General features: G+C 45.1%; 1 protein-coding gene across 50 annotated transcripts in view; it reads left to right on the top strand.

Annotated features, from left to right (window-relative positions):
• The first annotated feature begins 1,788 nt into the window (after positions 1–1,788).
• Positions 1,789–24,584, top strand: part of TCF7L2 (transcription factor 7 like 2) — a 188,451-nt gene continuing 165,655 nt past the window's right edge. For 18 of the 50 annotated variants that reach the window (XM_036898548.2, XM_036898558.2, XM_057506349.1 and 15 more), the window contains exons 1-3: positions 1,789–1,977; positions 2,251–2,317; positions 2,501–2,625. In XM_036898548.2, coding sequence (XP_036754443.1) covers positions 1,789–1,977; positions 2,251–2,317; positions 2,501–2,625 — 381 coding nt within the window. Of the gene's footprint in view, positions 1,978–2,250; positions 2,626–14,379; positions 14,449–24,584 lie in introns of all 50 variants that reach the window. The other 32 variants (XM_036898541.2, XM_036898550.2, XM_057506341.1 and 29 more) reach the window with 3 other exon arrangements.

Genomic DNA, 24,584 nt, shown 5'->3' on the forward strand with positions numbered 1-24,584 from the left:
TTTTTTCTTTAGGTTTTGTCCCTTTTTCATGTTGCAGTTGCCAGTGGACTTCTCACTGGATTATTTGCAAGAAAAATGGGTGTTCTTGATCCATCATACAGTAATACTGTGTTTTGGGAGCCAGGCCTTTCCCCCTTTAACAGAATTCTGTGCCCCATTTTGTAGCAAATCAATCTGCTCCCCAGGAGACTGCCTCAAAACAAATAGTTGCCTCAAACCCTACGTTTTCCATCTCCTCCCTGAGGTCTTCCAGCAGCAGCTTGGTTAGCTATTTCCTGCCAGCGTCATCTACATCTTGATTATTTGGTCAGTCTTTTGGGATTTCATTTCACACCCCCTTGGAGAAAGACTCCAGCACAATTGATCCCAGAGGCTGGTGAACTTTCAGTTTTATTTCCTGTGGCAGTGTTAACGCCCAAACTTTTCACGTCCATAGGCAGAAAGGACGTTGAATCCTAGCTCATTTCCTACCACCTCCGTCAGTTTAAAAAGAAAAAAAGAAAAGAACACCTTAAGGATATTTTTTAATGCCCATGACAAATACTACAGTATTTGATTGTTTGGATAAAAAGTCATCTTGGCATATTTATTCTGGGGAGACTTAAGATGTAATGAAATCATTCTCTATTAATAAGCAAAAGGGCAGGGAAGACCTCGTGGGTTAATAGTTTCACTGCAGATGAGCAGGAACTTCGCCCGGCCCTCCACTTCCCCAAGCTCTCTGAAAGTGGAGGGTTGGTCTTTCTTTTTGACCACTTCTATTAGATCCCGCCCAAGGGTGGCTGCTTTCGCTGCTGGGTTAACCTCTAGGCACCCCTTCACCCCTTCCCCACAATACCCTCCTCTTTTTCCCCTTTCTTAAGACTTATTTCTAGTATTTCCAAAGTACACTTTTTTCTTGGGCCTCTCTTCAACGCCCCCGGCCCCCCCCAGAGTGGGCTTTCCTTCCGCCTTCCTCGGCTCGGATTCCTGGCTCGGTCGCCACCCCCTTTTCCCTCCTCTCCCACTCCGCATGGTGTCTCTGGAGCCGCCCCCTCCCGGAGCGAGTCCCGGACCCTCGCCCAGACGCCCGGGCTCGCACACACTCAGCGCAGGCCTCTCCCCTAGCACACTGCTCCCCCGCCCGTCTCCTTCTCCTCCTCTCCCGGCGCCCAAAAGGATCATTGTTAGCCGCCCCGCCCCGCCCACCCCGGCTGTTTATTTATGCATACGTCACCGGGACGGCCCCGCCCCTCGGCATCTCATTAAGCGAGTGTGTTCCTCTCGCCCTGTCAATAATCTCCGCTCCCAGACTACTCCGTTCCTCCGGATTTCGATCCCCCTTTTTCTATCTGTCAATCAGCGCCGCCTTTGAACTGAAAAGCTCTCAGTCTAACTTCAACTCACTCAAATCCGAGCGGCACGAGCTCCTCCTGTATCTTCGGCTTACCCCCCCTTCGCTCTTTATATCTGACTTCTTGTTGTTGGTGTGTGTTTTTTTTTTAACCCCCCTTTTTTTATTTATTATTTTTTTGCACATTGATCGGATCCTTGGAAACGAGAGAAAAAAGAAACCCAAACTCACGCGTGCAGAAGATCTCCCCCCCTTTCCCCTCCCCTCCTCCCTCTTTCCCCTCCCCAGGAGAAAAAGACCCCAAAGCAGAAAAAAAAGTTCACCTTGGAGTCGTCGTTTTCTTGCAATATTTTTTTTTGTGGGGGGGTGCAAAACTTTTGGGTGTTTTTTTTTTTTTTTTGGCTTTTCTTCCTCCTTCATTTTTCTTCCAAAATTGCTGCTGGTGGGTGAAAAAAATGCCGCAGCTGAACGGCGGTGGAGGAGATGACCTAGGCGCCAACGACGAACTGATTTCCTTCAAAGACGAGGGCGAGCAGGAGGAGAAGAGCTCCGAAAACTCCTCGGCAGAGAGGGATTTAGCTGATGTCAAATCGTCTCTAGTCAATGAATCAGAAACGAATCAAAACAGCTCCTCCGATTCCGAGGTAGGAAAAGCCCCCCGGGCTGGTGGGTTTTTAATCTATTTCCTGGGCTTGGCAAGTGTTGCAATAAGGAGAGAAATCGGGGCTGGGGGCGGCGGCGGGGCGCCGCGGGGCCCGGCGGGCGGCGTGTGCGTGCAAGTGCCACCATTGCAAAAACTTGTAACCCTGTATTTCTCTCCCCCCAAAACCCCCACCCTGCTGATCTGTTTCTCTCCTTTCTACCCCCTCTGCGTGGCGTTTGCCCCTCGCCCTCTCCACCTCCACCCCTCCGGGAAGGCGGAAAGACGGCCTCCGCCTCGCTCCGAAAGTTTCCGAGATAAATCCCGGGAAAGTTTGGAAGAAGGTGAGTATGCCTCGCGCGCCCCGCAGCCGCCCGGAGCTGCCCTCCGGCGCGCCCCGCTCGGCCGGGCGGTGCGCCGGCCCGGCCGGGGCGCCCGACCACTTGGGGCACTTTCTAAAAAGTTTCTTCTCGCTCTCTCCCGCTCCGCGCGGCCGCCGCCGTCCCCTCGCCGCCCCGCCATGTTAGCGGCCAAGAGGCAAGATGGAGGGCTCTTTAAGGGGCCACCGTATCCCGGCTACCCCTTCATCATGATTCCCGACCTGACGAGCCCCTACCTCCCCAACGGATCGCTCTCGCCCACCGCCCGAACCGTAAGTGCCTCCGCGCCCGGCCCCCGCCCGCAGCCCGCGCCGCCCGCCCGGCCCCGCATGCGGCCCCTGCCCTGCCCCCCCCCTCCCTCTCCCCTCCCCCTCCCCTCCCCCTCCCGCCTCCTCGCCTCCCCACCTCCCCGCCTCCCCTCCCCCCTCCCCCGCTCGAGGCCCTGGCGGCCCGAAACTCTCCAAACTTTTCTGTCTTTTGTGGACTGGATTTGTTTGCATTTCGCCATGTTCTTGCTTTCATTTTGCTGCCTCGTGATGTTGGGGAGACTTTCTCTCCAAGCAGGGCTTTGTTGGGAGCGGGGGAGCACGAACTTTTTTTGCGCTCTGATTCCCGCCTCCCCCTTTGGTGGTGGTGTTTGTTTCTTCACCCTGGGAAGATGACTGTGTGGCTCTTTCTTTTTCCTCTCTCTCCCTCTCTTTTCCTTCCCTCTTCTGTGGCGTCTTGGGTTTCCCCCGGTTAACCCCTTGGCTGCCGCTGCCGGGGATCGAGCGGCTGGGCTGCGCCCGGCGCGCGGGGCGGAGAGAGGGTTTTCCTCCAGGCGCTGGGCTGGAGACCCAGCGAGCGCGCGGAGCCGGGGGCCCGGGAGCGGCGCCTAGGCTTTCTCTTTCGGCCGGTTATTTATTTAGCTTTCTAGTGGTGATCGCTGGCCCTCAGGCCCTCCCCACGCCCTCCCCCGGAAGGTCACACTTCCCAGACTGGTCCCACCGCAAACTTGGGGACTCCGGGCTTCCTTTTCTCAGGCAACCCCGCAGGGCCGCGAGCGCCTTGGGCGCCGTGGCGGGCTCGGCTGCCCCGCGCGGGGTGGAGAGGCCCCTGTGGACCTGGGTTCTTAATTTGTGTGCAGCCGAGATGGCCTCCTCCGAGCGGACTCGATGTGTTTCTAGGGAACTTTGGTGCCTTGGGATTTATAGCGGCTTTGCGTTTGCCAGCTTGGTTGCAGGCCCTCAGTGGGCCCTGGGCATGGGGCCAGAAACCAGGGTTTGCGGGCCCAAGGGTGTGTAAGAGGGTGAGGGAGGCCAAGGGCGCTTCTCCTTAAAGGTAGTGGGCTGCTGAGAGGGGGCCACCCAACTTTGGGGGGCCCTAGGACGGCGCGGGGTGCCAGGCTCCGGGGGCGCTAGCCGCAGTGTGTGTTCGGCGCCCACCCGTGAGGTTTGTAAATGGGGCTAGTCCCCTTCCCCGATCGGCCTCTGCCCCCTGCCCTTGCCCTGAACTCCCCCCTCCCATCTCACCCTCTAAAAAGCCAGATTGCGAATCTCTAGACTCAGTCTCTATAGACATTTGTGCCCGATTTCAGGGATGTCATTTTGCATCTTCTCTGATTTGGTCCCCTTACCCCTTATTTACACACACCACTTCTTTTTTTTTTGTTTTAATCCGGTAACTCGAGACAGCAATTTGAAATAAAGCACCCAGTGTTCTGCAGCCGTGGATTCGGCGCTAATGGCCGAGGGCTTGCCGGACAGGAGTCGATCAGATCTACAAGTGTTTTTTAAGCATTAAAATATTAACTATCAGGTTGGACTTGTTTTTTGGGCCCTCTCAAAAATGGCAAGGGCACGCTAGACTGGTCATTTTTTATGGCTAGGAAAGAGAAATAATCATTCCCCCGTCCCCTGCATGCTTGAGAAGCCGGGAGAGCGCTCCAGCCGTACCTCCTTCTGCAGGGCCAGCTCCTTCAGGCCGCCGGGGGCAGGGCTGTGGGGTTGCCGCTGTAGGGGAAGCACAGACCGGTTACTAATTTCTTGGGAGCTTGTTGTCATCCTAAACCGGGAGCATTCGGTGCAGAATCAGAGGATTTGTATACTAACCAAGCCGACCAAGCCACATTCCAAAGTAACCCTGAGAATTTATTACTCTCCTCCCCCCCCCCCCCCCCCCCGCCCGCCCGCCCTATTATGGAAGCCTCTCTGGTATTATGTTAAAATCCACTTTGCTATCCCAAAGTTCATCTGAATATTGAGCTTCGGTGGCGGGCTTGCTGGCCTTCTTGACTCCGCAAACTCCCTGTCTGTGACCGCTGGCAATCCTGCCATACTATCTCCTGAAACTTGAACTGTTGTGTTGTGCTGTAATTAGGAAACGGTGAAATCGTTAAAAGCAAATAAATGATTTCCCGGTGTGAAAAAGGAAGGCTCCCAACCATCGGTCCCCTTTGTGGGCATTATAGGAATAGGAGGCGGCTAGTTATTTTAATTGTGGACATAGCGGGTGGCCTTGTGCTGTGACATCAGATTGAGTCTGAGAAGACATTTCTGAACTCAGTAGGCAGTTTTCCTATTTGCATGTCAAACACCCACAGACATCTTTTACGTGCAGTGCCCCTAGCTCCCTTCCTATCTGTTACCTGGGTTAGATTATGGTGCTCCAAAACTAAAGTTGTTTAGTTAGGCCGGTAAGCAGAGCAATGGAAGTGAGGACGAGAGGCTGTTGTGTGTCACTCCAGACGTCTTGGATGGGAGGGCCGGCTTGCAGCCCCAGATTTGATACAGCAGCGGAAGGGAGTCCGTAGGCAAGATAGCGGTCTTTTCACGCTCATCTGAAATCCTTAGTGCTTCATAGGGTGTGTTTTTGAGGGCAAAGTGTAAAGACAAATTAGCTGTATGCTTTATTCTTTTCCTGACCCTACTTGCTGGTGGTGTTTCTGCAGCATTTTCTGTTAACTTGTCAGTGTACCTGTAAGCTGTAAGCAGCTGCATCCTTTCAAAAGCAAGCTCTTTGGATCCCTGATTCCTGCTTTTCTATTTAAGATTGTAAAGAATTAGGAGTATCATTAAATCAGCTTATGATGAATAATATGTTATCTCAAGAATAATGGTTTAATTGTTGAAGACGCCATAAAGCTTGATGATAATTTTATTTTAAAACCACAAAGATTTCTGCATAGCATTAATTTAACCTTTGATACAGTAATAGGAACAGCTTTTAAAAAGCTACATTCAAATACAAAAATGCATTAAGGAGAGGTCTAGATAAGTGGACGGGAAGCAAGAGGACTGCAAATATTAGAATTGTGGTAACATTTTTCTACTAAAGATAAGAATTTTGTTACCATATTAAAATTGATAGAAAAAAGTAGGTTTGAATTTCTTTCTCCCTCCTGCCAAATGAGAAATAGGAATATAGTGGTCGAAATTCTGGTTAGGCTTGAAATTTGTTTTTAAAGACTTGAACGTTCGAGTTCTTGCATCTTCTTTTACCCCAAGTTATTTGCTTTTTAACTTGAGCTGTTTGCTACTAGGTTGAACAAATTAATAAGCAGCATCTTGAATTCATTTTTGAATTTGGAATCCAGCATTTAAAGGAAACCAAGAGGGGCCTATTCATTGGGGTTTTATTTAGCCGGGCAATTTCTCTTTCTGGCTTGTGAAAAATGTGTTTTTTTCCCTCACTCAAACAACATAATCTTTCCTAATACAAAAGATTTAGACCTTGGAGTGTGAAGGGTTAATGGTGGTCCTTCCCTGTTGTCCTCCCACCCCGCCTTCACCCCTCATTGTTTTGACAACACTTTTCAAAGTGTGACATGCCAAGCCCCTACATAACAATGTAATATTACTGTAATTACACAGGTCATTACATTTTAAATAGAGAACAATAAAATGCTTATCGCCCTGAAAAAGAACAGGTGTTCTTTCCCTTCTTTGGTATTTATGCTAATTGTTTTTCATCTCCTTCAGAAATATTTATGGCCAACATGTTTAGATTTCAATCTCAATGCAACAGTATTAATTCTGTGCTAATCTTTATAGGTTAGGGTTTAATGTCTGCAGTATGGATTATGGGCTCCACATTCCCCCATAAGTCATTTTAATGATTATAAATTTAATATGCCAGTGCTTTGCAGTTTGTTGAAATTAAAGCTTTGTGAAACCCCAGAAAGAAACTGTTAGACAGTTGGGAGCCTAAAGTACTTATCTGGAAGAAGTATTTTGGAAACTTTTGACTTCTTAAGGGAAATAGCTTTCACTGATGCCCCCTATCTGATTGAGAAAAGATTTGGAGGAAAACAATCCTGGTTCTTGCTAGGAGTTTTCCACCTAGATTTTAATTTTACTGATACAGATTTCATTTAGAGTCACTGCTGGAAGCTGGTCAGCTTTCTGTTTCTTAGCAAGCTGTGAAAAAGTTACAGGAAGGTTTCCGGGGGCTGGCAGATCAAGAAAGCTGGTCTGTTAGCGCAGGATAACTGCAGTTCTGCACGCCATTAAAAAAATATTTGCTTTAGAAAACTAGCATTTTAATAGTTGCACCAGAGGCTGTGCTTTTAAAGATTACAGTAGAAGTCTTTCCAGGTTTTGAATGCTTCCTTATATCCCACGAAGTGCCTGTGTGCATGCAAAAAGTGCCCAGATTTCTTCGTTGAGAAGTCCTGGTGCAACTTCTCTTACACAGTGGGTAAACTAGAAGGTATCTAAGAGGATTTTACATTTTGTCAGATGTTTCACAACAGGGGCCCCCCGAATCACATTAAAAATGCACTGTAGAGAAAGGACAGCTGCAAATTTTTGTGCGGACGCGTGTTTCTGGACCATGACTAAAACTCTGAGGACTTTCTCCCCAGCTGTCTGGAAGTTATGTGGAAGTTGGTTTATTGGCAGTTAAGTATGAGACAACCTGGATTTAGCAAAGGCTCTCTCCTTCACAGGAAGTAGATGACATTATATTGGGGGAAGGGAAGAGACTTCAGACAAGGAGTGATTTTCTCTTGTTCTGTTGTTGCTTTTTAAACCGTGGAGTTGCCAAATAAATGAGCATTTTCCGAGGAAGTAGGTGTAAGCTTTTTAGTGTTAGTAAGTGGAATTAGATAATATCTTTAACCGCATTTATAAATGTTTTGAGATGACACATTTCAGACATTTGAGAAGGAGGAGTGAAATCAAATTCTTGAGGCTTTTATTTTTGAAGGGGTGTGTGATAGGGCCGTCTGAGCCTCTTTTGGCAACCGTGTAAATCTTCAACTCTGACTTATAATTGAGCACATTTGTGAAGGAAATGGTTAATTTTACAACCAAAGGCAAACTTGCACCTCGACAGGTCTGCTGAAAGAAATGTGCCCCAGCCCTTTGCTGGCAAGCGCCACCGGGTCATAAATCCACAGGTTTTATTTACAGCCCATAACACTTATGAATGTTAAGATATTTGACGCCACGTTGGCCTTATAATATTCAAGGTCCGCAGACATTGGCAGTAGCTCAAATTTCTCTCACTAATTATAAGCAATGAGATGGGGGGAAGGAAATTCTGCCTTCCCCCCTTCCTCTGACCCCCACCTCTACAATCTGAGTTTACTGAGAGACAGACACCCCCTCCTTTGGCAGCTGACTTGTACTTTTCCTCTAGGCTATTGTTATACACATTTATAAAGAGCACTTTCAGGGATGGAAATTAAGTGGGGGCTCTGCACAAACGCCTTTCTCAAAGGAAAAGATGATGCTCCACATGTTTGCATCTTTTTCCTTTTCTTCTGGTTTCTCCCTTTTTCTTTTCTTTCTCTTCTCCCCCCCTTCTTTTTTTTTTTTTTTTGACTATGTTGCCTATATTGTGCATATTCCCAGAATACTTGAAGAAACCTGATGTGAAAGCCTGCTCTTTAATTTATATGAGGTTCCACTGAGCTGGAAGGGAAAATACACACATTGCACAGTGAGGGTTAAAAAAAAGTTGAATGGGGTGAGGGAAGTTGATGAAAAGAGTTTAATAGATGAGGGAAGAAAATCCAGGTTGAGGTTGGGTGTGGGAAGGCCTCTCATTTGGGGAAAGTGCGCTGGTGTCTGGGGGAGGAAGCAACAAAAAGCAGCCAGGGGTGGAGGTGGGGTGTGTGTGCAGATAAATAATAAATGTTTTACTAAGTAAAATTAGAAAGGCAGAAGAAGCGGAGACAAAAATTTGGGTTTGGGAATGGCTTGATTGAAACTGAGGATTGGAAGTTTTTTTTTGAGAAGTGTAAGTACTGTGGGGGTTGGGGGAGGTGCTGTCCAAAACGATTCTGCTTTTCGTGCTTAGCAAAGGCTGGTTGCAATGAGCTGGTCGGGCAAAGTGTTCTATCCAGCAACAGATATGTTTCTTATCAGTTGTTATGTGGGGATTGGGCTGGTGTGTGTGTGTGTGTGTGTGTGTGTGTGTGTGTGTGTGTGTGTGTGTGTGTGTGTGTGTGTGTGTGTGTGTGTGTGTGTGTGTGTGTGTGTGTGTGTGTGTGTGTGTGTGTGTGTGTGTGTGTGTGTGTGTGTGTGTGTGTGTGTGTGTGTGTTACAGACTGACCACATGATAAAAGGGGGGTATTCCCAGGTGTGTGGGTAACTTTCGGTGAGGGAGGGAACTTGATGGCTCTGCAGTTTCTGGCTGGATCCTTCGCTTCATCCAGCCCAAACTTAAAGACTGAGGCTGAAAGGTTTTATTTTCTAATCAATGGAATGCAGAAACTTACTAGCCCTCAGGGACAGATATGAATCCCTTAACAGCTCATTACAAAGATGGGGCTGTGGGATCTTTGAACGGGTTATCAGCCCTGGTGTTCTTGGGTTTTCCCAGGATAGGTTTTTCTTCCTTAGGCACATCTGATTTGGGGCTGGTAAATTCAGCCCGTTATCTTTTATTCTTTTTTTGTCGTGAAGTAGCCCCCAAACAGTTCTGTCTTCTTGAGGGGAGGAATGGCTATTCGTGGGATCAGCTCTGAAAGAGTTAAAATTGCTCGCTAAAGTTTGGCATCATGAAAATAAATTTGAGGCCTGGTAGGCATTAGCAGGGCACTGCACATTTACAGAGCTTAATTAGTGCGAACTGTAATTGTTCATGGTCTGCCAGAAGAAGTAATGTTCAGGAAAAGTGGAGTCCTCTCGGAGTCTTCAGTTTGAAACCGATAAATCACTTGCATATTTGTGTAGTGATTCAAATGGAGCTAAGACCTCTCCCATCCCAACATGTGGTAAATTGTAAAGTCAATGAATTGCAGATGTAGGCTACAGTGAGATTCTCTACGAAAATGCAGAATGAATGGGAAAGAGTGATGCTATAAATATTTACTGAGAAGATAACTAGGTTCCTGCGAGCTGGGCCAATTATGATGTACTAAATATATTAGTAAAATGCCTTAAAATTCGAGAGGATTTGTGTGGGTCTTTGGGTGGGTTGGTTTGTTTTGGAAAGATAAATAAAAGGCACTGTCTTATTGTCGTGTCAGTTTTATTAAGCCTGAATCACAATGGCTTACCCAGGGAAGGACACACGAAACTCACATTAATGTAAATTAATTCGTTATGAGTTGCAGTGCTGTGACTGCTAAGTGGAGTAATGATGGAGCACCATTTTAAGAGTGTTAGTGTAGCAACTTTTAATGAAAAATGCTGTGCTAGGAACATGTCTCAGCGCTTTGGCCCACGTGTTTTTATATGCTAGAAATGTGTTGTACAAGAGCAGGGAACTTGACTTTATTCCCAACCTCTCCCCTCCCCCCAGTTTCAGAACTTTAATTATGTTTTGATGTTTAAAGAAAAATCATCTAGTTTTTCCTCAAAAATCAACCTAGAAATAACCATCACCATAATAACCAAGTTGAACTTTGCTTGTTTTTGTAAGCGTTTGCAGCATAAAGTGGAAAAACAATGAATGTAACATTCCCCGTAGACCTGTAGCTATAACTTTCTTGAAGCAGTTTTTCCCCCTTTCTCTCTTAGAGGATTTTGGTCTCAGGCAATGTTGCAAGTCAATACTTCTTTCCCCAAATGTGAGTAGGTGGATGTGTATGGAAGCTGTAAAAGTTAATGATCGTTCTCTGACTCATAGCTGATGGTTTCAGGTTGAGGAAAAGAAAAGAAAAATTAATGAGGGTAAATAGACATTTGATGGAACATTGAGACAGTAGGAGAGATTGTTCTTGTGTCTAAAGGTATGTGTTTTGTTGCGGCAGAATTTCTGGAGGAGAATGCCAGGAAGTGAAGAGGGGATACCTTTGTTAAGTTGTTTTAGGATGGTACAAATGTTCAGTGTCTAGATCTTTGCAAGAATGTTTAAGCCTGTGTACCTACCAGTCAGTGCTGGTTTTACCTTCCCTGTGGAAGCTCGAGGCCCCTTTGTTACTTTATAATAGGGCTGCAGTAACCCAAAGTCCAGCCAGAAGATTATTTCTCCTTAAATGTAAGAGGCTCCCAATGTAGGACTAGGGGTACTGTCTCTATCCTGAAAAATAACTGATGACCTAATAAAAAGCCTTAGATCTACTAAAAAAGAAAAGTATTATCTTTTAAGCAAAGATTTGGAAATTAAACTTCAAGAGGCTCATGGTGGTAGCTACAGGGTAGAAAGCAAAGTGGACCCGAAAGACCCCCAAATCAGAACCTTCTAGGAAATGAATCTGCATTTTTTTTTAATAAAAGAGAAAACCAGGTGATTCATAAAACTAAAAATAAAGCAAATGCTCCCCCTCTTCCCAGTTTAGTGGAATGAATAGACATAAAAATTAATCTTCATCACATTGGAGGTTCAGTTCGTGCTGGAGAAAACCAACATGGGTTTCACTTTTTTTCGCCCTTTAGCATGAAGTCTCTGTGGCTGAAAAGCTGTTTTCCTTTCCTCCCATGTCTGGATATCTCTGCAACATCAAATTCAAGGCCAGCAGTAGTGATTAGAAATAAAACAGGAGAAATCAAAATATGATAATAAGGGAAGTAGATAATCGCACAATGTTGGTTTTTCAGTTGTGAGAATTGTGCAAACCTGTGCTGAGCACAACCATGGTCAATGGGAGAGGGTTGGGCTTGGCCACTGTGAACAAGCTTTCAGGAAGGGAAGGTTTGTTTGGGAGTTTCATGGGAAGGAATTAAGTGAGAAGTACCTTGGAGTTCTCATTTGGTGAAGCTCCAGGACACCCCAGGGAGGGAGGCACCATGCCGAGTAGCGCTGCATGGCCAGAGTCTAACAGCCACAGTTGCTGGATGAGGAAGTGACGTGAGTGCTGCAGGTGGTGCAGTGCAGAGCAGGGCCGTCAGTCCCAAGTGTTTAAGGCTGCTAATTCTTAAACTCAGATAAGCCTTGGATAGCTGTCTTGTTCTAGATCTCTCAACCTCCCCCATTTTTCAAGAAACAAAGGGCCACCCACGATCCCTTATTCTTTATCCTTCTTTATACTTTTTACAGAGATATAAATAAATAAATAAATTCTTGTTCCAGTTTAGAATGCCACGTTTTTACTGGATCCTTGTATGTTATCTTTGTCTTGAAAAGCTGGACTATAACAAACAAGGCATCTCTGTTTTCCAGTGAAGCAAAAAAGCAGTTTCAAGTGTGTGTTTTAGAAAAGAGTATTTAGGAAGAGAGGGGGTGGAAACCTAAAGGAGAAACAAGAAAATGGTAAGACTTGATCGCTGTAGCTGGGGGAAGTTTAGCTCGAAATCTCTCCAACACAGTGGTTTCTGGCAGGCAATAAAGATCTGATTGGAGCGTGTGCTGTGTATTTCTGAGCTGTTCGAGGTGATTCTGTGTGACCGGACACCTGAAAAGGGAATTTACGTGCTTGAAGGTGTTAGAGTGGAATGTGCATGTGTGCAAAGTTACATTAACTTTGTCCTACTAGAGTCTTAAGGACCTTGCAGCTGCATCTTTACTGTTTTAATTGCAACGTTTTCTCTGGGATTGCGTTGTTTGGGTGGTGATGAACACAGGGCTTAAGAATGAAACTGGACAAGTGAAAATAGAATTTGGATTAGCTACAGTGTCATTTATTTATTCATAAGACTGCAATTATATGAAATTTTGTTTCCAGGACGTATACTTAGTTATCAGGTGTCCATTCAGTTTTAATTGACAATGTAAGATTCCTGTGGTTACCCTGAGTACAGATTGCCTAGGGCTTCACAGCGTTTGTGGGAAGAAAAGCTCTGCACAAGTTTTCCATTAAGCTCTGAATCAGGCATTTGAGACAAGAGGAGAGTAAAACCGGACTGAAAAGGGGGACACATTGTAACTGTCACCTTCTCTGCTGAGAGGGAGAAGCCCCCTTTCAGACAGGAGCTGCTCTCCTGCCAAGAATCCCAACCTGCAGAGGAACCTGTCCCCAGCACAAGTGTTTTAACGTGACGTGGAATCGCCACAGTGATCAGTGCCGCGTCTGCTTACTGCCTGGCAGTTTTCACAAAAAGGACAGGGGGGCAAAGGCTACAGATTGATCTTTCTGTTATAGCGATTCACATTAGATGAACTGCTTATGAGTGTGTATGTGTGTGTGTGTGCTCTGCATTCATCTTTTTACTCTGCTTTAACAGGTAAAGAAATTATTTTTTTTGCTCCACCTTAATTGTGCCCCCTTCTTAAACTTTGATTAATACTATGTTTTGGGATAATCAGACTCATTATACATAGGCAGTGTTTTGTTTGTTTTTCTGGAACAGATAAATTGATTTCAGAACCCACTGTAGCCTAAAATGGGGATTTAGAGCCTTAGCTCAGGAGCAGAATAGATTTGGACTGTTTTTAGAATTGGATCGCTACTGTGTTGTGTTTAGTTTGAGCTGTTTCTAAAGTTTTATGTGAATTTCTTTTTCTCTCTCTTGTTAAAAAAAAACCTGTGTGGACTGAATGATTTTTATTTGCAAGGGGCAAGATAGCCAGCCATCAGATCTACAGCTCACTTGCAGGTTAGGTTCCACTTTGCTACAGTAACACAGAAGTGCCTGGGTGCTGGCAGTAGTGCAGTAGGAACTGCAGCGGGTTGTTAACAGTAATACAGATTGGTGTTTGGATATGGGCGGTGATTTCACAGAACCCTTTGGTTCTTCATTTGTGCGTATGTGGCAAATTAAAATGCATTTTCAGATATCATTGCCATCCTGTAGTGATTGTTGTCTTCTTTATAAAATAGATCAGCAGGTGGTGTTTGTTTTCCCAGTTGGTAGGATCCTAAGATGAACAAGTATTATTTGGGAAAAGGAGGATTTGGTGAGGAATCTTGGTGTTCTTTCTTTTTTGGGGATACCCACTTCTTTGATGGGGATCTGAAAAGCTTCAGAGGGAAAGACCCCGAGAGACCTACTCCTTCTGCTTTGGAGTGTCTGCGTGAACCAGGGATGTGCATTTGCCCAGGGGCCGTGGAATGGGTGGTCCTGAAAGAAAACTCGGTGGCTCTTGGGCAATGGCTGGCCCCCCCCTTTGGGGAAGTGTGGATTCCTAGAGTGCCGTCTGCAGAGATGTCCTGGGACAGATAGCTCAGTCATCCTAAAAGAATGTGTAAGGCATTGGGTGGCCCCTGAATTCTGCCTGACACATTTGTTTTCTGCCAAATAGAATTGTGCTTAAGAGTAAGAGCCCAGTTACTAGAACTATGGGGAGCTTGTACCTGTTGCAGTCTGGCAGCTTCTCAGAACCCTTTCTCTCACATCCCTTTCCTCTGGCCTACATGTTGCAATTCTGACTTGTTGTAGCACGTGGTTAATTTTTCTGCAGCGTCCTGCTCAGCACACTGGCTCCCTTTATGTCTTAACGGGCATCCGTCTTTCCTTTTCATGCCACTGATTCTCACTCCTGGCCCCTTCCCCCATCCCTATTTGCTTTTTGAATAGGTGCTTTTTAAAAAAATTTTACCTTAGATTATTATTATCATCTTATCCATAGCAACAAATACAAATACACAGGTCTTGATTGAATGCCAAGCTGCAGTTCAATCTAGGAAGATTTGTCTGCTACTCATCAACTGCTTAAGATGTTTTCTTGTAGTTTGTGACATAAGCAGAACGCTTTGATTTGGTTTCTTTCTACAGCTCCATTTTCAGTCCGGGAGCACACATTACTCTGCGCACAAAACGATTGAACACCAGATTGCAATTCAGGTAGGAGATACAAGAGACCCCGAAGCTTGAATTGTCCATATGCAGGTCTCTTGTGTCTTTTATTCTCCGCCCCTTTCCCCAACCTAGATTATGATGTTGATGATGATGATGGTGATGGTGGTGGTGGTGGATTGATTGGGGGAGGTGGGACTCAAGAAACAAGAGCAGAAGAAATGCTGCTAACATGATTTAAAGATATGGAAAGAAAGAGAAGTCTGTGCTTTTTATACAGTTTCTTTATCAGGCATAATGGGCACACAGACTCAGCTTGGCTCCTGTTTTTTTACTTACAGAGGAGTATTAAATTGGAAGTAAAACAAGGTGACGGAATGTGAACGGGAAGAATTAAGCAGGGGGGAGATGGGAGAGGAGGCTGTGTGACAGCCGGAGTGTTGTTTCCGGTGGATCAAAATCACGCTAAGTGGTGCTAAGAATATCACTTTTGACCTGATAGTCCTGAAATGTTGATTTCTCTTGGACCTGTTGATATATGACACTAAAAGTGCTGGAAGAGAAAGGTGACAGCTCCCAGCTTCTGATGAGTGTTCTGTTTCCTGCTCATGTAGTACTTCCATTCTCCTGAATCCAAAGGCTAAACAAATCACAGACCAATACAGACTCCGAGCTGAATGGATGCCAACAGAATGCAGTAGTGGAGGGAGGGCAGACTAATACGATTTTCGTCTGTCTGCTGGGTCTTGCCTGGCCTTGCCAGGATGGACGTACCTCGTGGTATAACTAATGGTAACGAAAGTTCAGGAGTGTTCTGATTTAACTCTTTGAAGGGAGGCTTTTGAAACCTGTCGTGGTGGTGATAAAATTCTGGCTCCAGGTCTCCTCTTTTTGGAAGGCGTTGTCTGTTGGTTAGATGATTTACGTGGTCCGTTGTGCCCTTTCTCATGGTTACCCCTTACAGATAACTTGTGGATATGCATGTGGTCTCGTGGAACTGCAGCCACATCGCATCTTTGTAGCTCTGCCCTTTCAAATCTGCATCTTCCTGGATACGCCTTTCTAAATAGCCATTCGCCCCAGGTAAACAGTAAATTATTCCTGCCAGTGGAAAAGTATGACACAGATCGTATTTTTGTTTGATGGATCCCTAATGTTTCTGTACTCATCTCAAGGTGACAGGAACTTATTTTAAAAATATTTTGATTACCTCTGCAGTTGTACTGCTGATCCGTGTGTCTCTTTTAGGGGATAGTGCGACTTCAGATTGGTACATGACTCTAAAAGTGCTGGAAGACTTTGTTCAGACTGATGTCTTTAAATTACTTTAAATCACTGTGCATGCAAAGAGGTTCTCCAGGCACACTTCTTGGTGGACCCTTCTTGGTTTTGATTAATGGCATAGTGAGTCTTGCTTCCAGGAAATGGTTTAGACTCTGGGCTTGGTTAGAGAGCAAGCCCAAACCCTAACTCCGATGAATAGGTGGATGCACAGACAGTGTCTTGTTCATACCTCAAACCTTTCATGGCATGCTGGAAGATCCTGGTGCCCAGGGTGTGGGAATTGTTGAGGTTGAATAGCAGCATGATCTCTTATCTTGGTGTGGAAAGGCTGGCTGGGGCCATGCCGCTGGGAGACCAGCCGAGCCCAGACCAGCTGTTGTGTCTTTACACTCATTGCTGAAGCGTCTCTTGTTAGGCTGAGCAGTTCCTCTTTCTCCAAACCACCTGGCACAGCGCAGCCCATGTGAAGCGCTTTCTCAGGAGGAAGAGGGAGTAAATTACAGACCTCATTGTTTGGAGGACTGAAACCATTACTATTCCTACATGAACAGGTAGTATTGTTCTCCCCTGCTTCTGTGTGCTGAGGCCTGATGCCCATGTGGGCAAACAGAGCGACATTTTATTAGAGACCCAGCAACAGCATGCTCTCAGTGCGTGTTTTTCCCCCAGTCTCTGCTAGACCAGGACGAGGGCACGCCAAATGGCATCTAGCTGTAATTTTAGTTTGATCATCAAAGGATAAATGGCCAAAAACAAAACAAAAGAAGCAAAGGGAAAAAAAGAGGAAACCTCAGACACAGTGAAATTGTTCCCAGAGTGCATGGCGGCTGGGCTGCAGTGGGGTGAGAGGAGAGGACGGTGCACAGCACAGCAGACATTTTTTTTCCCTTTGCTCCATTTTCCAGTTTGAGGTGTAAGTGCCCTGTGATTGTTGGGGCAGAATTTTCTGCCCTGGAAACTTAAAACTGTTTAACCTTAATAAATACTGTTGCTGTTCTCAGCTGTCTCCTAAAATAACCCGAGTAGTATGACACCACGCATCACATGAGCTTCCAGCAACCACCCCCCCATCCCTCCTGTAATCTCAGGACTCGGCCAAGTTCATCGTTTATATGAATGGCTTCTGAGTGATTCTCCGGACAGGTCCTGTGTCATGTTCATGTAAAAGCTTTTGGCACAGTATCAGTTGCTGTGTTGGGATCTTCTTCACTTTGACGATCTCCTACCTCCTCCTGGTTTTAAAAGACCAAAGAGTAACCCAAATGACCATATTCTCCCTAAAAGGTTAACACACATATGACTGGAATGGAAATTAAAAGACCTTTTTAAAAAAGGACAGTTATTTAAGTCTGTTGCATTTTAGGAAGTTTTATTGACATGTAGTGTAATTATAGCACAGTGCATAGATCTTCAGTGAGCAGTGGGTGAACTTTTACCCGAATCAGTACATACAATAGGATTGGAACACTTTTTCTGTGAAGGGACACACAGTAAATATGTTAGGCTCTGTAGGCCATATAAACTCTATGGCAGCTACTTAACTCTGTCATTGTGGTACAAAAGCAACCAGAGATACTACCTAAAGGAATAACTGTGGCTGTGTCCCAATAAAACTTTATTTATAAAAGCAGTTATTGGCTGGGTTTGGCCCATGGGCTGTAGTTTGCTGACTCCCCAACCTCCAACAAAAGTTCTTATCGTGCAATAGCTTTATCTGTTACCATGGATTAGTTTTGCCTGTTTTTTTAGCTTCATAGAAATGGCATTTTGCAGAATGGACTGCCTCTTGTCCTCACTCAGCCTTATGTCTGTGAGATTCATCCCTGTTGTATGTAGCAATGGTTTGCTCTTTTTTTATTGCCACTAGTATTCGAACATAGGAATGTGCCACCGTGCACGTATCCTGTCTGTGTTATTGGGTGTTTGGATTGTTTCCAGTTCTGCTGTCATGAATAAGGCCCTAGTAACATTCTCACCCACCTCTTTTGGAGGACCCAAGTGTGGTCATTGAAAGGCAGTAGCACGGTGGTTGCTAGATATGTGTGTGACATGGATGATAGGGGGCAGTGAGATGATCTCGGTGTGGTCAGAGGCCAGTTAGCCCAGACTCAAAGGCAGGCCCCTTGGTGCTGTGGTTTGGCTTCCAGCCCCAGCTCCCAGGAGCTCCTCCCGCCATCTCCATTAAGCGGGGAGGCTGAATGCAGAGGTGGACCCACAGTGCAGCTGCGTCCCAGAGATGCCCTGCAGGTGAGGGGGGATAAATGCTCAGGCATCTCTGTTGCCTCCCTGAAGAGAGCCCTTCAATGCTCCTCCACTCATCATTATTCCAAACCCAAGAGCAGTGTTGGAATCAAGGTCAAGACCCAGGGAAGATATTTCCCTTGGTTTTCAGAAGGGCTACTTCAGAGTAAATTAAGCCTTTGTTTTAAGAGTATTTTGGCCAAAGGTTGATGTTTTAACACCAAGTCAGATGTGATGTAGGGGAAAAAAAGACTCCACATGCAGCAAAAACAAACTGTGTGGACCTTTCTTGGTTGTTTTTCTTATAAGATGTGAAGTGGTGTGTGTGTGTGTGTGTGTGTGCATGCGTGTGTGCACGTGCTTGTGTGTATGCACCAAGACAACTAGGAGAGGATCCGGAAGAAATGGACCATTTTATTTGTTTACACAGCTGAGCATTGGAGGCTTTGCAGTGGGTGTTGCTTTCTCTCTTGTCCTCAGGCTTTCAAGTTCCCATCTGAATTTTACCAAAGCATCCCTCTGCTGCTTGGTCTTAGAGCTCATCTGCTGTGATTCATTAAGGCCCAAGGACCCCCCTCCAGGGCCTTGGTGCTTTCTGGAGCTGGAGAGAGGAGAGAAATGGGAGAGAAATGGGAGAGAAATGGGGTGAACAATCCTGGCCCCATGTTGGCCCCTTATTCCTGGATGTGAGCTTGACATTTATCTGTGTCTTAAAACTGTTAGGGGTTCTATGGCTTGGAGTCCATCTCTTTGCCCAAGTAGACCCTTGGTATTCGTGATTAAAAATGGCCAGAGATTGGTACCAGTGGGTTTGTCCAGGATGTTTGCGAGGGCTCCTGGATTTCCCACATTCGCGTTTTGGTGGTGGTCCCTTGTGTTGTGTTCTAGGCCTCTTCTCTCCCCACAGGGTCCCTGGCTCCTCTGTTTTCTTGAGTATTTGCTGTTTCAGTTGAGGAGCAAATCTGGCCTAAGTGGGAGAATTCCCAGAAACATCTTCAGTCCTTGGTAACTGTCACTTCTCTGCTTTTTCTTTATCCTATGACCAAGCCTGGCTGTGAAGTTTCATGTCCACCTCCCACAAAGAATGAAGTATAAGTGTGTGTGTGTGTGTGTGTGTGTGTGTGTGTGTGTGTGTGTGAGAGAGAGAGAAAGAGGGAGACACACACACACACACACACACACGACACAGATGTCATTTCATTAGTTTGACAAAGCCTATGGATGCCAGTTCATTCATTTGAATGCCACATTCAAAAGGTTCATTCACTTGCTCCAGAAGTGAGCTTAGTTTTATTGTCTTAAGTCCATAACTCAGTATATCCATTTATTCATTCAACAATATTTTGTGCATCTACTGTGTGCCAGGCCCCTGGGCACTTCTTCAGTGGGGAAAAGAGAAAAATCACTTGCCCTCAGGAAGATTAAATTCTAGTGATGTTTTAAATACTGATTTATAAGCACCCCATTCCCCTTAGTCTGACTGAGTAGGTTTTGGGTCCCTGATCCCAGGAGTTTGCGTTTTTAATCAGGGTTCTGGTTTTTCAGCCTACTAAGTTTGAGAATTGCTGCTCTAGAGTCTTCCAAAATCAATCAATTGCTGAACAAAAATTGAGGACTGGCCAGGGTGTCAGTTGGGATACATTTTTTCATTTTGAGTGAGGAACTAGATTGCCCTTATTTTCCCATGAGCTTTTGAGGCCTTTCCTTCTCTGTGGTTAAGTGAAGAAAGCCAGACACTTCTGCAAGGCTCAAGAAGAGGCATTTTTTTATGAAAAAGTAGCTTGGACAAAAATGTACTTGGTCTTAGGGTTCAGAGGCAGTAACAACAGTTGACTAAAATAGCAGCTTATGCATACTGAATTCTCCTAATGCAGCAGGTCCAGTGTTAAATGCTGTATGTGAATTTTTTATTGATTCTTCATAACAATGCAGAAAGAAACCCAAAAGTTGTATTAACCATTACTATCACTATTATCTTCATTTTGTAAATGAAGAAACAGAAACTCAGATTCTGGGGATGTTTTGCCCAAGCTCAGGGAATTAGGATTCAAACCCTGGCAGTCAGACTGGAGAGCGATGATACCATAACGCCTTAGGCTAACGATTGTCTTTTCAAAATAATGCTAAAGAGGGTCCAGTGGTTTCCTAAAGCAGTGGTGACCGCCTATTTCCCTGGGCTAATAACAGTGGAGTCACCTGGGAGCTGCTCAAAAATACAGAAACCTGGATTTTACTCCATGCAGATTCCCATTCGTTCAGACTAGGTCAATGTTTCACAAGCATGAGCGAGTGTCACCTGCACCTGAGGGCACATGGGGGGTTTGTCAGGATGCAGGTTGCAGCCCTCTGTACAGTTCAGGTGCTGTAGGTCTGGGGTGCATCCCTGCATCTGCAGCTTTAAGTTCTCAGGTAATGTTGATGTCCCTTCCCTGAAAACTGCACTTGGAGAAGTTCTGGACAAGGGCAGCGGTTCCCTCCTCTGGCTGCCCATGACAATCCTTGGGGAGCATTGAAAACAATGTTCAGGCCCAGGCTCTGCCCCAGCCCGCCTGGCCTGGGCTCTCTGGGCGGTGGGGCCTGGGCTTCTGTTTCTAAAAAGCTTCCCCAGTGGTTTTGATGTGTACGTGGCTTGAGGAGCATGGTTGAGGGCATCCTTTAGTCTGCACCCCTTCTTCTTCTTTTTTTAATTTTGCTATCATTAATCTACAATTACATGAAGAACATTATGTTTACTAGGCTCCCCCCTTTACCAAGTCCTCCCCACATACCCCTTCACAGTCACTGTCCATCAGCGTAGTGAGATGCTGTAAAATCACTACTTGTCTTCTCTGTGTTCACAGCCCTCCCCGTGCCCCCCCCACACTATACATGCTAATCATAATGCCCCCTTTCTTTTTCCCCACCCTTATCCCTCCCTTCCCACCCATCCTCCCCAGTCCCTTTCCCTTTGGTAACTGTTAGTCAATTCTTGGGTTCTGTGATTCTGCTGCTCTTTTGTTCCTTCAGTTTTCCTTTGTTCTTATACTCCACATATGAGTGAAATCATTTGGTACTTGTCTTTCTCCGCCTGGCTTATTTCACTGAGCAAAATACCCTCTAGCTCCATCCATGTTGTTGCTAATGGTAGGATCTGCTTTTTTCTTATGGCTGAGTAATATTCCATTGTGTATATGTACCACCTCTTCTTCATCCATTCATCTACTGATGGACATTTAGGTTGCTTCCATATCTTGGCTATTGTAAATAGTGCAGCGATAAACATAGGGTGCACCCCTTCTTCTGATGCATGTAGTGTCCTTTGAGAAGAACTGTCGTAAAGTCTTTTGTGTGTTTGCTTATTTTAGCATGGTTTTCTTTCCTTGGGGGAGAAGAGATTCTGTCCAGAGATCTGAGTGGTACCTATTCAGGGGTAGGAGGGTCTGTGTTTGAGAATGTTTCATTAACAGGTAAGAGGTGATGGTCCCTGCCTCCGGAGTCAGTCAGTACTAGTGAGAGAGAGTGGGAACCCGCTGTCAGCAGAGGCTGGGCACTCTGAAGCCAAGGGTCCTGGCAGGCTAGTGCTGCGCAGGCGTCCCTGTCAGGCTGAAGTGCAGTGAGTGGTTCTGAGGTGGGGCCTGAGGTCCTGCATTTCTTGTACGGTCCCAGGAGATGCTGAGGCTGGGCTCCAGATCCCCTGGAATGGCACAAAGGTTGAGTCCTTTTTGAAAGGTGAGGAGACTATGGTACAAAGAGGCGAATTGGTTTGTCTGAGATCCTGTAACTTGGTGGGAACAGGGCCAAGACAGGAATCCAGGAGTCCACCTCAGCCTGATGTCTGTCTTTCAAGAAGTTACCGTCTTCTCTGAGCCTGTAGTAGTTGCCTTACATTGGCCACATAAAATAAAACAATCTTTTTACCTGATTCTACTTACATCATTTTAAACTTATATCTGTTCTAATTGTATCATTGTATGTATATAAGTTGATATTTTGTATGTATATTTTATCTGTTCATTTTCCACCGTATCAAGGCACTTGGGGCCCGTGTGTGGTTTGTAAGAGGGCTGGTAAGGATGCAGAGAGAATGTCCTTGATAAGAGCAAAAAGAAAGGATGAAAACAACTATTCTATCAGCAATATGTGTCTGCCTTTTGGGCAAGTAGGTATAGAGGTCTGACCTGAGGCAGTAAGCTTGCTTGTATTTTCTTGGTAACTCTGTTTTATAAGTTGTCCTTTATAGTAGTTTTTATAAAATCTCCAAGCATCATGAGGCCATTTAGGTAAACACAGAAATTGCTAAGTGGGTTGTGGCTGACATTTGCAGGCTTATCAAGCTTAGCACTTAATTTGTTTCTAGAGTTTGGTTAGGTTGTATGTATCACATCCTGATCAAATAGATAAGTGGTTGCAATTTTTTTTTCACTTTACCTTGAAATCTCAGCACAGTCTTCAGTTAAACAGAGCGACATAGACCATTGTTCCTAAATTTTCACTAAAACCACTGGGTTGTTGGCATTGTGTTTAATATGCAATGAATAATAAATTGAAATTTAAAAAACATGTCACCTTAAAAGTAGGTACATATCCTATGTATCTCTGTAACATGTTAAAAAAAAATTAGAACCAAATATTTAAGGACTCTGCAGCATCTTCACAGAATCTCAGCTTTTTAAGGGATATGGCTGGAAAAGCACTTGGTTGCATCAGATTCTCCACGCAATGAGGCCTGTGTTGGAAATTGGTGTGGTTTGCTGTTGGTTAGTAGTTCTGCCTGGAAGACAGAGGACGGCTTAGTGTTGTTTCTCAACCTCAGTACTGCTGGGGCTGGATAAATCTGTGTTGCACAGGGAACCATCCTGTGTATCCCAGGATGTTTGTTAAGCACCATCCCTGCTGTCTACCCTCTCCATGCCATTTGCAACCAGCAACCATGTGACAACCCAAAATGTCTGTAGACCTTGCCAAATATCTCTGTGGGTTCAACCCCCTTCCACCCCTCCCCGCCAAACTTGAGAACCATTGGCTTGGTACATGGAGGCTGGACTGGCATTACCTTTGCATTTTAAAGGGACAGGTACAAGAGGGAGCGAGTGGTTCAGCTCATGCTTCTGAGTCAGATAACCTGGGTTCGGGTGCCAGTTCTGTCAAGCCTCAGTTTATTAATCTGTGAAACGGGGATAATTGCAATACCTAATTCCATAAATTAGGTGCAGTGGGCAGTGCACAGCACACAGAAGAGTGCTTGGTAAATACAAGCTGTTGCTTTTACCCCTGAGAACCACATGGAGTACTTGTCTGAGGATATAGAATGTGCCTGATCCCAACATGCGCTGTATATTTTTTATTTCCTGTCAAGAACATCACACATGATAAATCTGATAACCTGGGCTATCTTTGCTGGGTAACAAAGATTTATGACTCTTATTGGTTGCTGTTGCACTTCTCATATGTCACTTAAAAATTCTGCCTAGTCTCTGTAACATTTGACAAGAATATAAGCTCTTCTGAGACTTTGTCTTATCTTTCTATCCCTGTAGCACTGTGCAAGGATGACTGGGACATAGTAGGTATACAGCAAGGGGTGAGAATGTGTTTAAATAATGCGCTCTGTGGGCAGAAAGAGAACAGGGCATAAGCAAGATTGGGTGGGTATGTATTAGATGTAGCTTTTTCCATTTTTCTCATAATAATTCCCTTTATAACAGAAGAGGCCAATTATATATATATATATATATGTATATATATAAAATATATGTATGTATGTTTTTTTGTACTCAACCAAATAATTTGAGATAGACTTTCAACTCCTTTGTTACCTGGCTATCTTACATTTTGATTTCAGCTCTCCTTCAGTGCCTGAATTTGCTCCGTGTCTTAACTGAGTGTGGCATTGCTCCAGCAATAGGTAACCATGGTTGGACTGGTTTATATTTATATGACTGTCTTCTAATTTTCGAAATGCTTGGAGTTCAGTTGTTTTTTTAAGGCAGTATTAGTTTTTTTTTTTTTTTTTTTTAATGACAAGTAGTGTTGCCCATTAGATCATAACATTTTCTCAGACTTCGAAAATTGTTTTTAATTCCTACAGGGAACTTGAAAAAAAATTAAACAAGTGTTTTCCTACTTGTGGATGGATGAGTCCTCACAAGCAAATCCATTCCTTTCTGTTCCCAAACCTTGTGCTTCCCTGAAGTTGGAGGTTGAGATGAGGCACCCCAGAGTAAAGAGATTTGGTTAAAAATCAGAGATTGTTCAAGGCTTGTGAATGGAGGTATGTGCGGTGGTCGGCCGTCCCAGAGGGACCGGAGGGTTCTTGGCACCAGGGCCTTGGTGAGGTTGCTCTGGACAGAAGATAGTCTTGTGTCAATAGTTTTTAGGTTGATTCCGTAAGCATTGTTGATGATTGAAACTGAAGGATTGTGAAGACAATTCATCTTGAGGAACAGAGAGCATGGGGTGTGAGCTGGGCTGCTGGCAGCCGACGTTGACATACGGGCCGTCATCAGACTAATTGTTGTTTGAATTACCTGTTATGATCCGAAGACAAATCTGCCTTGCTCCTGCCACTGGAGCAGAAAATGTAGCTTGAATTGGCGTGATGTTAGCAAGTGTAAACTGTACTTCAACAAGATGGATAAACCCAATTATGGGGCAGACCTGTAGAGAGAAAATCCATTTAA

The sequence above is a fragment of the Manis pentadactyla genome, chromosome 8 (genome assembly GCF_030020395.1).
Source record: "Manis pentadactyla isolate mManPen7 chromosome 8, mManPen7.hap1, whole genome shotgun sequence".
In the NCBI taxonomy this organism is placed as follows: Eukaryota; Metazoa; Chordata; class Mammalia; order Pholidota; family Manidae; genus Manis; species Manis pentadactyla.